Source organism: Equus caballus, chromosome 22, assembly GCF_041296265.1.
Source record: "Equus caballus isolate H_3958 breed thoroughbred chromosome 22, TB-T2T, whole genome shotgun sequence".
NCBI classification, from domain to species: domain Eukaryota; kingdom Metazoa; phylum Chordata; class Mammalia; order Perissodactyla; family Equidae; genus Equus; species Equus caballus.
The window spans coordinates 19,035,064-19,053,995 of record NC_091705.1 but is presented as its reverse complement, the minus strand read 5'-3'; the positions used below and the strand labels follow the sequence as shown (position 1 = coordinate 19,053,995).

The 18,932-nt window shown below is 43.6% G+C and overlaps 1 protein-coding gene across 14 annotated transcripts in view; it reads right to left on the bottom strand.

Moving 5' to 3' along the window:
• Nucleotides 1-11,174: 11,174 nt before the first annotated feature.
• The window catches only part of SLC23A2 (solute carrier family 23 member 2), a 142,766-nt gene continuing 135,008 nt past the window's right edge, over nucleotides 11,175-18,932 (bottom strand). For all 14 annotated transcript variants that reach the window (XM_023626158.2, XM_023626154.2, XM_023626155.2 and 11 more), the window contains 2 exons: nucleotides 17,753-17,848; nucleotides 11,175-15,999 (listed from right to left, as the gene is read on the bottom strand). In XM_023626158.2, coding sequence (XP_023481926.1) covers nucleotides 15,767-15,999; nucleotides 17,753-17,848 — 329 coding nt within the window. In that variant the 3' untranslated portion in view covers nucleotides 11,175-15,766. The remainder of the gene's footprint in view (nucleotides 16,000-17,752; nucleotides 17,849-18,932) is intronic.

Here is an 18,932-nt window from a genome sequence, read left to right as displayed (position 1 = left end):
CGGTTCTCTCATTGCTGTGGCTCCGGTTTGTTTCCCAGTCAGGGAACCACACCACCCGTCTGTTGGTTGTCATGCTGTGGCAGCTGCACGTTGCTGTGATGCTGAAAGCTATGCCACCGTTATTTCAAATACCAGCAGGGTCACCCACGGTGGGCAGGTTTCAGTGGAGCTTCCAGACTAAGACAGACTAGGAAGAAGGAGCTGGCCACCCACTTCTGAAAAAATTGGCCACGAAAATCCTATGAATAGCAGTGGAGCATTGTCTGATAGAGCACCAGAAGGTGAGAGGATGGCGCAAAAAGACCAGGCAGGGTTCCGTCCGCTTTACATAGCGTTGCCAGGCAGAATCAACTCAACGGCACTAACAACAAAGTGATTAAAGACCTACTACCAAAAGAAAAGGTACCACAGCTAGGCGGGTTCACAGCCATGTTCTGTTTACCTCTAAAGAAGGAAGAACAATTTTAATGTTATTTAAATTATTTTAGAAAATGGACGAGTGATTTAAAGCTTCCTAATTTATTTTATGAAGCCACAAGTTTGAACACCCAATTCTGATTTGGCAGTACAAAAACAGAACACTATAATCAATTGCCCTTATGAATAGGGCCGTAAAATCTTCAATGATTGCTAGCAAATAGAACCTAGCCATGCGCCTAGAGTGTGCCACTGTGAGCATATGTGCTGTATTCCAGGAACACAAATCTGGTTCAAAACCAGGAACTCCAGCAATGTAATTCATTACAATAAATTAAAGGACAAGATCATACAATAAAACAAGTGCTGAAAAGCCATTTGATAAACTCGGCAGCCACTCTTTTTTTTTTTGGAGGAAGATTAGCCCTGAGCTAACATCTGCCGCCAATCCTCCTCTTTTTGCTGAGGAAGACTGGCTCTGAGCTAACATCCATGCCCATCTTCCTCTGTTTTATATGCAGGACGCCTACCACAGCATGGCGTGCCAAGTGGTGCCATGTCCACACCCGGGATCCGAACTTGCGAACCCCGGGCTGCCGAAGTGGAACGTGCACACTTAACCGTTGCGCCACGGGGCCGGCCCAGCAGCCACTCTTAATTAAAATGCTAAATAAGATTGGAAACTGCTTAAATGTATAATAAAGACTATTTACCAAGATCCTATTCTAAATAGACAAATATTCTAAATAGACACTCAACGCAAATCAGCAACTTCACAGCTGTCCAGCATCGTCGTTACTATTCAACGTTGCCTGAGAACTCTAGTAATTGCGATATGACCAAGAAAAAAGAAAAGAATCAGAGCCTTTGGCAAGAAAAGCAAAAACTAGCTTATTTTTGCCAAGAACATGATTGTTTGAATTGAAAATCTAACAAAAGAAAACTAAAAGAATTAACAAAAGAATTTAGTGAGCTGGCGAGATACAAGACAAATATATAAAAATCGCTATCTGTCTGTATAACAGCATACAGAGAAATAGATATCAAAGAAATATTCCAGGTACAACAGCAACAGAACTGTTAAATTCTTCTGATTAAATCTAGTGAGAGGCATAAGACCGGTATGAAGAGAACTGTAAGATCTTTTTGGAGGCCTTAAAAACAAGATGCTGAACAAGTAAAAGGACATATCACATACTTTATTGGGAACTGATGTATAAATATAGTGTAATTTTCGTTTGAATCTTAACAGGGCTTCATAGGGATTGGATAAGCTGTGATTAACGCAATGTTAATAAAGAAGAAATGACTGAGGCCCACTCTCTGTGCCACTCCCCACTCACAGCATCCGGTTCAACTCCAACAAGGCAAAAATCTCCAGCCCTATAGAGACTGAGTGGTGCTCAAGTCCCTGATTGCTGCGTTCCAGAAGTGTGCTGGAAAGGTTGGTAACAACCGCCAGCTCTCCAAGAGCAAGTTCCTAAGCTTCGTGAATGCAGGACTGGCTGCCTTCACAAAGAGCCAGAAGGACTCAGGGTCCTTGACCACATGAGGGAGAAACCGGACCTCAGCTGTGATAGGCAGCTAGACTTCCAAGAATTTCTTAATCTTCTTGGCAGCATGGCCCCTTTATTACGGCGACCCATTCCCAGAAGCAAATCTGAGGAGCCCCTGGGCCTGGCCTCCAAACCCACCCTCTTTCCTCCCAGCTTCCAAGTCATCATCTCCTCAGAGACCACACAGATCTGGAGCCCAGCACACCCACCACCCCATGCAGGCCACTCCTGCTGGTAGTAAGAAAGCAGTACAGTTTCTTAAAAATAAAATGAAAGCCCAAGAAACACCAATAAGTATAAGGAAAAGAATAGTTGCCATGGATTTGCCTTATCATTGTAATGGGGACAGACAGATTAGTGGAACGACCAATCATAAAAGTAAATTCCAGAGGCATTAAACATTTAAATGTAAAAAATGAAATAATAACAATCAAGAGAGAAATCTTAGACGACACATACAACTTGGGGGTCGGGAGATTATCGTAACCAAAACAGGAAACACACTCGCTCTGCAGATGCAGACAGACATAGTTAACTATGCAAACACTAACAAGAGCTCCTTATGCATTATGGATATTACACTCTCTATCTGTATTGCAAATTCTTTTCCCCAATTTATTTGTCTGTTAACTTTGTTTCTGGTGTTTCTTGCCAAGATATAGTAAGACAAATACATTTGGGAAAGAAAATATTTGCAATACCAGTGAAGAGTTAAATATCCACAAAACAGAAAGAACTCTCACAAAATACAAGAAAACCTAAAAGAAAAACAAGCAAAGAATATGAACAGGTAATTCACAGAAGGGCAAATCCAAATGGCTGAGAGATATAAAAAAGCTGCTCAAAAAAAAAAAAAAAAAAGCTGCTCAAACACATTAGTGGTCAAGGAAAGGTAAGTTAAAGTACCACGAGATCTCATGTCATATTTATTAGACTGACAAAAATTAAAAGAAAGACAATGTCGTTGCTGGCAGCGACGCAGGGATGAGGAAAGCAGTGAGGTATGCTCCTACTTTGCTGTTGGAAATAGAATTATTAGAACTTTTTGGAAAGCAATCTGGTAACATCTCTTAAAATTTAAAATACACATACTCTCTAGCCACAATCCCACTCCTGGGGGTGTATTTTGTCATTTGTTAAAACCTATGTACAAAAATGTTTATTGCAGCTATGCGTGATGGCTAAACATGGAAAATTACCAATATCTCTGAACTTTGAATAAACTACGGTGAATCCTCAGCAGGGAATATTACAAAACCATTGGAAAAAATGAGTTAGAGGGATGCCAGCTGACTTCTAGGGGTTTCCACAAGATATTCTTGAGAGAACAATGCAAGATGCAGACAAGTGTGTACAGTGGTCCCCCCTTATCTGTGGGGAGTATGTTCCAAGACCCCTAGTGGGTGCCTGAAACCACAGATGGTGCTGAACCCTATATACACCATGTTTTTTCCTATACATACACACCGATGACGAAGTTTAATTTATGAATTAGGCACAGTGAGAGATTAACAATAACTAATAATAAAATAGAACAATTATAACAATATACTGTAATAAAAGTTACCATAGATCTTAGCAACCTCAGCATGCAATTTTTTTCTTTCCTTACTAAATTGAGAACTTTCACCTTTTCACTTAAAGGAATCACTTTATGGCTTCTCTTTGGCATCTCCAAATTGCCAGCATCACTACTCTTGTGCTTTGGAGTCATTAAGTAAAATAAGGGTGACTTGAACACACGTACTGCGATCCTGACAGTCAATCTGATAACCCAGACGGCTATTAAGTGACTAACAGGTGGACATGTAGTAACGTAAAGTGACTATGCTGGACAGAGGGGTGGTTCACGTCCATGGCGGGAAGGGGTGGGATGGCTTGAGATTTCACCCCACTACTCAGAACAGTGCACAATTTAAAACTTATGAATTGTTTATTTCTGGCATTTCCTATTTAATATTTTCAGACTGCAGTTGACCGAAGGTGACTGAAACCATGGAAGGCAAAACCTCACCAAAGGGGACTACTGTATAAGATGATCCATTTTTTTGTAGAGCAAAGAGTAACAAAACATGAATGAATGTAGACGTGTGGTGTTGATGCACGTGTATGTGTACAGGTAGGCAGGTAGGTAGAGAGATGTTTACCTGGTTAAACGTATGAATATGGAGAACTGTATGAATGATACAAAGCAGGCTGCTAACAAGGATTAGTAGAGCCGTGCAGAAGGATGGGCAGAGAGAGAGGGGAATGGAAGAAGAGAAGCAAGCAAACAGAAAAGACGCAAAAAAGGCTCCACTAAAAAGAAATCGGCGTACATAAGATCTTGTTTATGCTGAATTGTATCTCATCGCATAAAATGGCAGGAAAAGAAGATAGCTCCATATCTTCCCATTTGTAGGAACGCTGATGCTGTACTGTGACGTGAAAAAAGCAAGCTGCGGACTGTAGTCTGCTTCTGTTCTGCGTCCATAAAAACAAAGAGGCAAGCGCAACCCTTGTATATGTGAATTCATGATGTGTGCGTCTGTTGAACAGGGAGAACACTGAAAGGATACGCCAGGTGGGTCCCAGTGGCCACTGACAGTGGGGCGGGTTGGGGGAATCCTTTTCACTTTTCACGTCTTTGTCTTGATCGCCTTGTTTCACTTGTCACAACAAGCGTATACTACTTTGATAGTTTCAAAACATCAATAAAGCAAAAAACCCTAAAGTAATAATGGGTTTCTTTCTCTTTCTTTGGTCCTCCCTGAACTCCTGGCTTTGAATGTAGCCCAGGGCGACCCTGTCCTGTCGCACCTCCCAGGCATGTAGACACCTGAGTCCCACCTGTACGTTACCTCCTGAAAGTCCCAGGTGGTGGTCAAACTCATGGAAGGTGTCTGGGTGTCTGTGAGGCTCTTTGAAAGTTCTGGGCCCCTTATGGATTTGGCTAGTCCAGAGAACACAGAGGAACGAGGGATGTGGCCTACGACTGTACAGATTGACACACCCAGGTCTCAGCTCTGGCCTGGCCAATTCTTCCAGGTAAAGCACATACGCCGTGGTCGTGACACTGTAAAAATATCTGTGTGTGCCTACGAGACCTGGAGAGTAACTGAGGACTGGAATCCAGCTTGATGAGGCTCTATATCTTAACCCCTAGGACAACTCTAGATGAACATTATTTCCATTTTACAGAGAAAAAAACAGAGGACCAGAATTTCACTAGCATGCTCAGGACTGCATCACTGGTCTACTGTTAGGTTGAAGAGTACGAATTGCTAATTTTGGATTGTTTTTGATTGACAAAATCTCTAATAGTTAGGACATAGTTTTAGCTGCTACAACAGAGACCCAATAAATAGTGATTTAACAAGTGTATTTCCTCTCGTGTCAAAGTTTGTGCTGCTCTCTCTCATCAGGAGTTCAGGCTGCTTTCACATTTTCTCGCCCTCTCAGGTGTCGTCCTTGTCTAAACGATGAGGGTAAATATTTACCCTCTCAGACCACAACCCAGAAGCTGCACCCTCAGCCTTGTTTACAGCTCACTGGCTAGAGCCTGGGACATGATCACACTCTGCTACCAGGAAGGCTGGGAAGTGTCATCTCGTGCCCTTCTGAAATCCTGTGACCCTGGAAGAATGGGAGAATAGATCCTGGGAGACAGCCGGCGGTCCCTGCCACAGTGCCAGAGAAGAGGGCTTTCTGAGATCTGAGCAGGGGTCTGTCTGCCTGCAAAGCTCATTAGCTGATCACTGAACCACAATAAAAATTGCTAGGGTGCTACTCGAGGTGAAATTTTTTTTTTTTTTTAAAGATTTTATTTTTCCTTTTTCTCCCCAAAGCCCCCCAGTACACAGTTGTATATTCTTCGCCATGGGTCCTTCCAGCTGTGGCATGTGGGACGCTGCCTCAGCGTGGCTTGACGAGCAGTGCCATGTCCGCGCCCAGGACTCGAACCAACGAAACACTGGGCCGCCTGCAGCGGAGAGCGCGAACTCAACCACTCGGCCACGGGGCCAGCCCCTCGAGGTGAAATATTTTTATTTTCCTAACAGTCTTCTGTTGGACAAGCTCGTTCCTAGCAAGACCTCTCTGAAGGTCATTCTTCCTGCTCCATATTCATTCCCACAATTTTCCAGAGGCCACCATGGATCCCGTGCTGCCCAAGAGGCAAATCATAACAAAACAAATAAATGGTACATACGTGTTTATATGTGTTTGTACACACACAAACACACACATAGCCCCCTGGCATCTTTGAATCTCCAAAGACAGTTGCTTCATAGATGATATAAATTGGGATTTTGAGGCTCAGCCTCTGTAATGATTGGAAGGTTGGGGCTCAAATAGAAGAAGAGTTTTCTTATCCCTTTGCCCAGGCGTGTGTCCGGAGACAGCATTGGCCCATTTCAGGCAATTGGTGTGTGTGTTTGGGGAGCAGTGAGCGGGTGGTCACTACAGACTCCTGGGCACAGCTCAGGGGCAGATGCCTAAATCCCACCATCTGAGAGTCATTCCCCGTTGCAGGGGGAATGGAATGTTCTGGAACATTTCATCCACCAAGTCATGTCATTTATTAGGCAAAACCCTCCTATACAGGACAAAAAGGTAGCAAAGACATATGCGGTAGCTTTAGCACTTTCATATTTTTACTGAGATCTATTTGGCTACAACTGTTATTTTAATGTCAAGTACAATTTGAGGAAGTGCAATGTTTTATACTAGTATTAGAGGAGTACTGGGACTTTCCTACTTCTTAAACTGTGATAGCACTGAATATTTATAATAAAATTTTCACCTTCTTTGAAAAAATATTTATGTAAGTAATTTGCATTTAAAATAGATAGAAAATACAGAAAAATAAAAAGATAGAAAAAAAGGAATAAACGTACCCTGTAACCTCACTTCCCAAAGATAATGATCAAAGGTTTGAGAGTACATTTTCATTACTTTCTTTTGAGCACACATTCACATAAATATGAAGGATCTGTAATAAAATGGAAATGTTAGAAGAGCATCTCTGATGAGTTCTTGCTGAATAAACAAGAGTCTGATAAGTGGATGCAGATGGAATAAAACTGAGGAAAGTCCAAGGAGAGGCCAACTCAAAAGGCCTAAAGCATTTCAATTTCAACTCACGAGCTTTGGGGGAAAAACAGTCAAGCAAATCCACCGTAAATCCTATTATTGAACAAACACAGGGCTCCTTCATATAAGCAGTCAGAAAACAAAATCACCAAGTATGTGAACAAATCCAATAGTCCAAAAGAAGAGTCTGTTCTGAGGAATTGGAAGAAACACCTCCCAACGCAACACACATGCGAAATGGAAGAAAACTTTTAAGCAAAGTTCCTAAGATCTATTTTCAGTGGGATTTGAGAGGTAACCGCATGTATGAAAAGATCTCATCGTGGAAGATTGCAGTTTAATTTGAAATACAATTCCAAAGGCAAATTAAAAAGTGCAATACCCCCTAGTAAACAAATGGATCTGAGAATTGAGCAACAATGACTGTAAACGTCACGAAAAGGGACAGACACCACATGCAGCTTGACGGAAGGACACACAGCCACTTAGAAAGTGGTACTTCCCCCACCCCAGATTCCGACAAAGGGATGTGTTTAAGGGGAGGCACTCAGCATCTCTTGTAGGAAAGTGCAGGACAAATGGTTCAACATGCTGCAAGGGAGACAGAGAGAGACAGAGATTTATCAACCGAGACCAATGGCGAAGCGTGGACATTATGCGGATCCTATTTCAAACATTTATGAGACAACTGGAAATTTGAACATTGACTAGATATTTGATATTATTAAATAAACGTTGTTAATTTTTAAAGATATAATTGTTTTTTAAACTCTCTTTTAGTGGTAACTATTGAAATATTTATAGGTGAAGTGAGATGTCTGAGATTTGATCAAAACAATGGAGGAAGGAAAGTTGAGGGGTGTTGAAGAAACGAGGTTGCTTGAAGTCAATATTTGCTAAGCTGGGTGATGTGCACATGGGGGACTATTACGTTATTCTCTCTACTTTCCTGTCTGTTTGAAAATTACTAAAATAAATTGTTTAAAAATTGCACTAGAAGACACGAGTGAGAGGTTAGGTATTCTAGAAAACCCAGTCAGTGACTTAGATCATTGCTCAGGAAATTCTCCCAGAACTTAGAGGAAACGGAAAAACACAGTATGAGTGAAACTCTGTACAACTTAGAGGAGAAAAAAAAAACTTAAGACCTGGGAGATGCAGTGTGAACGTAAAATCCAAATTCCAGAGGGAGGTGTGAACAGCACCAACAGGGGACAAGCAATAAACTTCATTAAAGAACATTTCCACTATTGGTTTCTTCTTTAACCGGTGAGTTATTTAGCAATGTTGTGTACATCCAAATACAGAGATTTTTCAATTTTCTTTTTTATTAACTTCCAACTTAATTGTGTATAGTCGGGGAAAATGTTCCATACAATACCTATTTCTGAAACTTTTTTGAGACTTGCTTTAATGTCTAGAACAAGAACAGCTTTTAGAAACATCCCTGAGTGCTTGCGAAGAACCTGTATTCTCTAGTTGTTGGATGCAGAGCTCTAAATATGCCCTTTGGTCGCTTCCAAACCTTGCTTAGTTTTTGCCTGCCTGACTTCTCAAAAGGAAGTGTTGGAATCTCCCACCGGCAGGTGGACTTATCAATGTCTTCCTATAGTTCCACCCATTTATACTGCATGGATTTTGAGGCTGCTTAGGCGCGTGTGTTTGAAACTGACTCCTCTTCGTAAACTGAACCTTTCTACCATGACATCATGAACCTCCCTATCCTTAACAATGCTTTTAGTCTTAGGATTCATTTTGTTTGAAAATAATATAATAGATGGTTAGTATTTGTCCCATGTGACTTTCCCCCATCTTTTACTTTCAATTTCGCATGTCCTTATGTAAACCAGTCTCTTCTAAACCATGCTTCTAAACTATCTGTGAAGTTTCAATTGTTTTTCCCAACCCATCACAGACTAAGACTTTTGTAAAATATTTTTAAAAACTAATAAAATTCTGGAATTAAAGACACGCAAAGTATAAGCCATATAGTTCAGTATTAAATTCAATACTCAGGAAACGACTGTCAGCTTAGAAACTTTTATAAACTTTCTAAGATGCTATCAACTTCTAAAGATACCTTGTTGCATCCTTCAACAATCACAGCTGTACCTTTGAACACCAGTATTGTAAACAGCATATATCAGGGGTTTGTTCTGCTATCTGGCCTAACAGTCTACCTTTTAATTGGCAAGTTTAGTCCATTTACAGTTATTGGTACATTTTGGCCTATTTCTCTCACCTCTGTATATCCCCTCTTTCCCCATCGTCAAGTTGATATGGCCTCGGATTATAACTTGAGATCACTATAGATATGTTTTTTCTTTCCTTTGGTCCTTACTAATTTTTAATGATCAGGTGTTAGACTGTTTGTGTTCCCCAAAATTCATAGGTTGAAACCCCAAAGTGATGGTGTTAGGAGGTGGAGCCTTTGGGAAGTGATCAGTTCATGAGGGTGGAGCTCCCATGAATAGATCAGTGCCTCATAAAAGAGGCCCCCAAAAGACCGATCTTTTGCCCCATCCATCATGTGAAGACAACAGCAAGAAGACGGCCATCTAGGAACCAGGAGGCAGGTCCCCACCAGACACTGAATCTGCCAGTGCCTTGACTTCCTGCCTCCCAAACTGTGAGAAATGTTTGCAGTTTCTAAGCCACCCAATCTAAGGTTTTCTGTGATAGCAGCCAGAACAGACCAAGACACCAGGTTTACCAAGGTATTTATTGCTCATCTTTCCCTCAGTTTTCTCCTGCAGCACTTCCTAGGTTTGTTTCTCTTCATATTTAAGTACTTCATCCGCAGTATTTAAATGGGGGCCTTTGAGTGGCTAGATGTAAGATTCTAAGTTGAACAAGTTTTTTTCCTTTAGTCCTTAAGAATGTTAACTCCACAAACAGGGTAGGTTGTTGCTGGAAAACCTGACATCCACAATCCCAGCTCTAGGCTTTGCTTCTGCTCATTTTCTCTGGAAGCTTTCAGAGTGGTCTGTCTTTGTTAATCTTAAATTTTACTACCCAGTAGTGAAGATGAACTACATTACAGATATGTGCCAACATGAAAGAATCTCACAACAGTGAGTGAAACGTGCCAATACACACACTCATTCCTTTTATGTGGTGTTCAAAACCAGGCTAAACTAAAACTAAATAGTAAATTGTTTAGGGATGCCTATGTATGGCAAAATTGTGAAGAAAAGTGAGGAAAGAATAAATCCAAAAGCCAGGTAGTGGTTCTCTTGCCGAGGGACGGGGATGCACCAGAAGAGGCCCATGGGGTGGATGAGGGGGTTTGAAGTATTCGTAACGATTTGTCCCAGCTGGGGGTGGGAACGTGGGGATTCTATTATTTTTTTAACACTTACACATATTTTTCACATGTATATAATGCAAGGGAAAACATTTCACCTTGTGACTGGTTGGCCAGCAGCGGCTCTTGGGTCAGGACACTGAGCAGAGCAGGCAGCAGGCTGCACACCCTATGGGAGCAGCTGTGGGGGTCACTGACGGCCAAAACTGACAGAGATGAACCAGGGACGGAGACAGAAATGGGGGGCTCTACGGTTGCTCTCAATTAAGAAACATACCTAAGCCCCTCTGGACTCAGCGTCGTACCCCGGTGGGGAGCCACGCCTCTGACCGAAGGAGCTGTCACCCGCTGGTCTGAGGCTCGGCTCTGAGCCCTTCCCGGCACCCACATCTGGGGAGTTCCTGCCCCAGTCTATACGCCGTCGGCCGGAGGGACCGAGGCTGCTCTGGAAGCCTTTGATTCCACGGTGTGGACAGTCGGCCTTTCTGGTCACCAGTCTCTAAGAGGTCTCCAGTTTCCAGATGACCCACTAAGAGACTCGTCATTTCACCCCAAAGTCCAGCACGAGCACATGCTCTAACCGAGGTCTCACTACCCACTCAGGCAGCCTCCCAAGGAGCTGCATGGTCCTCCAGGCCGTGGGCTGATGACACTTCGGCTCCTGTGGTCCTCCTTCAAGGCTCCGGGATGCCCGACAACAGCAACGTGAGTGCCTCGCTGAAACGAATTTCTCATTAGCCCCTTTCCCTCCCCTGGGTGATGACTTTTAATTAACGGCAGGTTTCTTAAAGACCAAAGGAGGAGGCAGGTGAACAGCAGAGCCGCGTCCAGGAGAGCTTTTATTTATACGGAACAGTTTTAAAAATACAGAATAAAATAGCTTTATCTCTACTATTATTCACAACATCTGGTCCAAATAGTACATATTTTTAAAATACTTAAACGTTTAATGAAGCCATGTTAGAAAAACAATATGAAAATTCTTTTTAAAAACTCCATAAAAGAATTACACATCTCGAAAAACAACCCCACCCCAGATACCCTCGGTGTGCGAAATAAAAACAAACAAAATCCCAGAAAGGTACATAGCCAAAGTCAGTCACAAAAACTCAAGGAAAACACAAGCATCCCCACTGTTTTAAGAACAGTCAGAAATGTGTTAATGTGTCAAACAAAGGTCATTATGAATGAACGAAAAAGGGTATCCCCTTGAACTGTCAGTAAGATGGCAACGCTGGTCGGGGGTCCTAAGTGCCGGGGGACACACACAGCGATTGTAAGGACGCTGGACGTTACTTATGTACAATGATGACGAGGCAGAGCCAAGAACAGCCTAGAAGGACAGGAATGTGTGTGAGGCTGCTGAAAGGGGCTCCCCAGCGCTAACGTGCTTTACAGGTCCACGGGCAGAAGCTGAACGCTGGCAAAAACGGGCGGCATTCTTGCACCACTCCAGTTGTGACTGCAGGAGGGGTGGAAGGTGGGAGATGTCCTGTTCTCTGTGCATAAGGGGACAGAGAACAATACCCACAGCATAAGAAACCCCAGGCTCTTCTCTAAAGCCAAGGGGCGGCTCGCTGGGTCCTGTGAAAGCTCAGGCACATGTGCAGGGCTACCACGGTGTCCAGTGGGCATGGCTGGGTGTGCACACAAGGCTTCCAGCAACAGCCACACTAGGCTTGGTGTGTGCAGCCGAGTGTGCACCCCAACACAGCCACCAGCAGGAAGCCGCCTGTCCTCACGCCACACAGGTTCCAGAATGAGGTCTCCGCCACAGATCCTTCCTTATTCACCTTCTACCTGGCTTGGCCACTCTTGTGGCATCAATATTATGGAAGATTGGAGTTGCCAACTTCAAGCCTAAGTTGCTAGTACTAATATTTCAGCAGGGACACGAATTAAAGAAAAAACAACTTAGCTCATGGACATAAGATATACGCATGGGTAAATAAAGTATACACACATACTAGAGATTCATCAATGGAGAAATTCTATCATCACATGACATTGTCATGAAAATTATACCATTCCCTCCCTGGAAAACTGTGACTATTATCCTGGGCAGAAATGTTATTTTACTATATGGAAATACTGCAATATTCATGCATAAACCAAGTTGTCATCATGAAAGTCAGTATGCTACAGCATAAAGCAAATCCCATGTGTGAATTTGTTACCATGAAAATGGGAAACCATCAGGACCCAGGATGCTTCATTCTAGCTGGCCTGGTTAAGCCACTTCTCTTGCTTTGATCAACCACAAGAAACTTCCTCAAAGTTAACGTTTGAAACCCTCTTAAGAAAGATTCTGTATCAATGAATCTAAGTTTAATTCCCTAGTGAGAACGAGAATAAAAATTGCTTACAGAGACTGGAGCCATTTCCCATGATTCTGTGAACCATGCTAGATACTTTACCAAAACCAGTTGGGGGGGGGTCTCCCTTGTCCCCCACTGTGATATGGGCAATATCTACTGTCCTTATACTTTGTACATCAGGATGGCCAACGTAAATGTGAAGATGGTGGGTAGGTGGTCGCTGTAGAAATTGGAGACTGAATGCCCTGCCCAAGGACATTTACATCCACAATATTCTAAAACATTCTATTAGCCAAACAAAGCAGGGTGGGCATGCGGCCCCAGCAATGCAGGCCAACAATGTAAGTGGGAAGTGTTACAGGCACAGACCACGCATGGCCACCGCGTTCCCCAAAACCTCCCCTTCAGGTGTGTGCTCAACTCTAAGGAGCAGATGAACACGTTTTTCTTTCAATTACAGACTCATTCTCTAGCATATTTGCAAGCAGGAGGCCACGTCCTAAAACGGCTGGTGGATTCTGCGTGTACAAGATTTATCAGTTGTCATGAGACTCCAATCCCTCAAGCAAAGGTGAGTTTCACAGGTAGTGCAGAAAGTACCAGATTCAATGGGACCTCTAGTCAGGCTGCCCTCTTTCCTCCTCACCTCCTGTCCCCTCCCCACCCTTGGACAGAGAATCTAACATTGGCCCCAATGGAACAGGAAGGGCAAAAACCCTCTTTCCGATAGGAGGTGTTGGTACAGGGCTTCCCTCCACATTTGAACGCTTGCAGAAGACAAAGCCCGGACCAGCAGATTTGAAACCTCCTCATAACCTGGCCCAACGAGGGCTTTCAGAAAGGAGTAGGCTTCTGGACATTTGAAGCACGTACCCTGAGTATTACTCACTGGGAGGGAAGATGCCCGGTCACGTTAAGTTGAAGGGAAGTTGTTTCTGAATTACCGACGGTTCAGATGCTTTTATTGGGTATTTGGTCCTTCTGCTCACCTAGAGCTGGAATACTGCAAATCTCTGGGATGTTTAACCATTTTCCCCATTTTTCCAGAGCAGAGAAATTGGAGATGCTGAGCAAAATACACATAGAAGCAAGTGAGAGCAATCAGCGTAGGAGGGCTGTCAGTCTCGAGGGCTTACCAAGTTAAAGAGGTGAAAACCGTTAACCAGTGTGCTTCTAAAGTAACTATGCATCGGATACAATTTTAAAAAACATGACATACAAATTTAAATGTAATTTAGAATCTAAATTTTTTACTTAATCTGCAATAAGATCTTGGCAAAACAATGCAGTGGCTCTGAAGTATTCTTGCCAGAATAAGCCTTGAAGCCCCAACCTTTCCAGGAGTCAAAGAGGCGACAGTGACACAATAATGCTGCCAAAGACATCCCAATGCAGAGAGGCAGAGCCAGCTGTGGGGGCAGGAGATGCACCATGTGGACACAAGGCTGCCGAGAACCATGCTCTGCTGTTGGAGACAGGAATGCCCAACGCCATCTAAGACTCAACCAGGTCAGCAAATACTTAAGAAGCACAACCTCATCAAGTGAGGCTTTTCCTTTGGCTGAAAAATCTCAAACCAAATTCAACAGACGTTATTTTTTTCAGAAGGAATTTAGTGTTATTCATTAGAACTCAACAGAGGGGGCCTGCAGGCTGCTTTTCTCACCACCTTCTGCTTTAACTTAAACAAGAAAGGCAGCATTTGACCAGGGGATCTAATCTTCCTCTCTGCAAAATCAAGATTCAGTGGACATGCAACAGGGCAACCCACAGAAATGGCTTGCAATAGAACTGCAAGTGACGAATTTACCAGGTGGCCGGACCATTCAATATGGCGGCTCTGTTTGTTACCTGCCCCAGCTTCCCTTCTTCACAAAACAAATTCACGTATAACTTAACCCACGGTTTCTGGGCTCTGGTCCAGTAGTCAGTTTTGATAAATAGATTAGGCATTACAGTATTTACACTTTTGTGGTATCAAGCAATACAAAACACAACCACAACAATGGTTATTGGCTTTCAAAAGCCATGACAACAAGCTTCCCTGATGGTGTCCACAGCTTTACAAATGCTGGTTCTTTTCTTAATAAGGGGAAGGGGAGTGGGGGACAAGTAATAGGGATGCAAGGTAAGAGGATCACATGGAAAAACACTGATTTCAAAAATCTGCTATAGTCAATAACATTAAATAGGAATAAAATCTTGTAATTATAGACACGCGTGACAATAACTGACATCCACATGACAGCAGAGCTAAGGCTCCCACGAACGTCTGCTTGGTGCCCTTGTGTGGCACTCTATACCCATCATACCAGCCAGGAGTGATAAATGCCAGATGGAATGTCTCAGCTACCAGTGAAAAAGAGGCCAGTATCAAATGTGCTGGCCCAGCCTGGACCTGGGTGGCACCAAGAAAGAGCAGTTGAAAATCAGATACTGATTTCAAGGTACTTTCCCTTCCCCCTCAAGCCCCTAAACAGATTTCCATCTTAATAGTATCTGTACAGATCTTACTCATGCACAGATCTGGGCACGGGGTAACCACGTCAGTTTTCAATCAGGTCAACGGCCTCTTCTTACAGGAGGATCAGGCAACACAGAATCACATATGACCTGTCAGTTGTGACAATGGGAGGATACTGGTGCCCCTTGATCAGAGGTGGTCTCTGCAGTTCAGGCCGAGGTCAAATAAAAAAACAAGCTGGTTCAGGTGCGTCCGGAACAGAAGGCCCCCGGACCCTGGAGGCGGCTTGTAGGAAAGCTAGCACGGGGTGGTGGAAGGGGACTGAAAACCAGGAATCACTGCGGATTTCAAACATCCACTCCCACAGGAGGACAGGACCTTCAAGTTCAGTGACCATGGCCAGCAGTGAATGCTCTCAAGGGCAAGGGGTCAGGGCTTAAATAAGGAGAGAAGTGAGACATCCTATCAGACATAATCACTACCCACAACAAAAAAGCTATTTGTAACCTGTCTCAGCTCTGGGATGCAGAATGTAAATGCAGATATACAAACATATATGTTACTGCTTGTTACTCAGCAAGGAACTACAGCTTCACGCCTCACTGCGGCCGGGCCACAGGGCGAGCTATGGCTATACCGTGGCCTGGGAGTCCTCGTCGGAACTCCGGCTGTTTGCGCTCTTCCCGAGGCTTTTCCAGGTGTAGCCCGCAAAGGTCGGGCTGATGGGTAAGTAGCTGAAGCATCTGTATTTTTTAATAATGTTCATGCCAAACGGCAAATCATAGGATTCCATGCCATCGAGCGACTTGCTCCCTTTGCCCACGCCCTTCTTCCACTTCCTGATTCCTCGTTCCTCTGGAGTACCTGTGGAACACACACACATATACACAAAGCGCACTTGAGGAGCAAGCAATGGCATCAGCTATCCAGATGCCCACACCAGAAATCTAAGAATCGCTAACCCATCCTTGTTCCTCTGGCCCCACGTTCAAATGACCTCCTGACGACTCTGCCTCCCCCATCCTTCCACATGATGAACAATCTCAATTTTCACGGTGGAGGTCTGGCCCAGGCTATGTCCTTGCTTTCCAGGGCCATCACATCGGTCTCTTAACTGTTTGTCTAGTCTTCCCTCTCACCATTCCCTCCTTCAAATCTGTTCTCAAACACTCTGCAAAAAACAACAAAAACTTCCAAAATGCAAATGTGATCTTGCAAAATGGGGCCCAGAGTCTTTATTATACCATATACAATGCCTTCATCAACTGGTTGTGGCAACCCCCTCCATGCAGACACACCAAGTTTTACGCTGCTTTGCTCCATTTTAGTGTGTGTGTGTTGCACATGTCATGTATTTCCCACTTGTCGTGCTCCTCTGAGGAGGAACTTCCACTGGTGTAACACTCCAGGCCACTCTGCACCCTGACAGATGAGTCAGGGAGAAAGATCGGGGCCCACAGGCTCAGCAGCTCCTAGACTTCTTTTCAGACATCTTCCCAGTGCAGACGGGAATACTGGCAGCTTCTCTTGGCTACACGGGATATCTAACAATATCCTTCTGTGCCCGAGCCCGGGTGATGAGCTCGAGTCTATGGTGCGGTATTCAGGAACCTCATTATTTTCTTACATCTAAGCCACCCTCCTATCAGTGTTCCAGTGACAAAGCTGACTTTCATTTCCATCTGTCTGACTCCTGTGTCTCTCTCTCTCAGTTAGTTCTCACTTAGGAGAGAAAGAGGTATTAGTTATTGACCCCATAAATCTAACACCTTTCTCCTATTCATGCAGGTGATTGCTTCTGCCAGACGTGTTCATCCCAGGTGTCCACAGCCTCAACTGATGCCTCTTGATTGAGGCTTTTTGGACGTGGGTTGTCTTAAGGGGAAAATCTCAATAAAACCTTCAAGCTCAAGAATAAGCATCACGTCCTAGATAGCAGGTGAATCTACCAGTGCATCCATGGCAGCAATTCACAATGTACACAGCAGCCTCCTCTGGGAACCTGGAAGGCTGCAAGGCAGGGCCCAAATCCCATCCTAGTCCATCACCCAGAGCTTGGCACAGAATGCGCCCTGCTCAGAAACAAGGGTTATGGGTGGTGGGGAGACAGCTGCCTCCACCCATCTCTCCGTCATTGATCCTGGCAGCCACCTGTGCCCACTGTGCTCCCTGTCTTTTGGTCTTAGTTGGTTGGGGACCTGTCTTAGGAAGGACTCATTAAAGGACAGGCTTCCCAAGGGGGAGAAGTGTTGAAGGCTCATGGAAGTGTGTGGACAAGCTGACGAAAGCCAAATTGCAGGACACTGGGCATGGTTGTGCAAGAGGGCAGGCTGCCCGGACTGTGCCCCAGGCATCGCCCTGCCATGTCACCATGTGCCAGGAATTTACCTGCTTTTTCTCTTAAAAGTAACGCAGCAAGAAGGGAAAAAACAACTAATAAGCTTATTAGCAAAAGACTGATTTACAAAAGGAGGCTGCGAGTGTTATCTTAATCACTGGAGAAAAGACAGTTTTAACCAGTGCTGGCTTTGAACTGATTCACTCTTCCTGCTTCCCGTATTTATTTGGCAAAAAGTAACTCATATCTGTAATAAGCATGTTTGATATTTACACATACCTGGGATGGTGTTATCCAAAATAAAAGCCACACAGCCTCCTACAAACATGGCAGTTGTGAGAAGAACGTTCAACACTTGATCGATTCCTGATATCCCTGGAAACAGACCAGAGCAACCGGGTCATTGCGACAGCCAGGATGGGCCTGCCCTTGACCTAGAAAGGAGCCCCAGGGCAGACTAATCACCAGTCAATGCTGTGCATGACAGTGTAAACTTCTGTTGTGCATGTGTAGATAAATTTATGCCAGTAATGTTATAAACTGCCATGAATACTTTCAACAGTAATCAAAAGATATCTCCATAGGAAAAATTCCTAACAATGGTGCATAGAAGATAAATCGAACAGAGTGGAGTTCACCCTAACATGAACTATGAAGCCACTGAGGATGGTGTTTGCAGATTAAAAAAGAAAAATCAATATAAAAGATGGTTGTTGTAAGGTTGAAAAAAATCACAAAGTGAATATAACAAGACAACAAAAATATCTGTGGTATCCGCAGATAAAGGGTTTCAGAATTCTGGGTTACTAATTAGTGCTTAGCTGCTTTTAATTAGGGGCAACTGGATTTATAAAGATGTCCACACATGAATATGATATTACAATGTAAAAAGCAGCAAGAACCTCCTTGTCATTAGAAGTTCACACACTTTCTATATTTAAAATATATTGATCCCCAACAGAAAATAACAAGTGTTGGTGAGAATGCAGAGAAACACAAATCCTTGTACACAGCTTGCAGGGATGTAAAATAGTTCACCTGCTGTAGGAAAGAAGTGAGTGGCTCCTGAAAAAGTTAAATACAGCATTAACATACAAACCAGTGATTCCACTCCTAGGTATACTGCCACAAGAATTGAAAACAGGTACTCAAACACAGCTGATACTCATTACTGGCAGATTCTGTATTTGTGAATTCACCTACACACTAAAATTTACTTGTAAACCCAGAATGAATACTCATGGGCTTTCACAGTCACTCACGCACACGCACAGCAGGGAAATACGTGAGTTGCTCAACACACATATTCTCAGCTGAGGGCAAACAAGGTAAGGCTCTGCCTTCTTGCTTCAGCTCAGACTGTAAACAAGTGTCCTGTTAGCACCATTTTTTTGTGTGTTTTTGTGCTTTTTCCTTGGTGATTTCGCTGCTTAAAATGGGCCCTAAGTGTTGTGCTGAA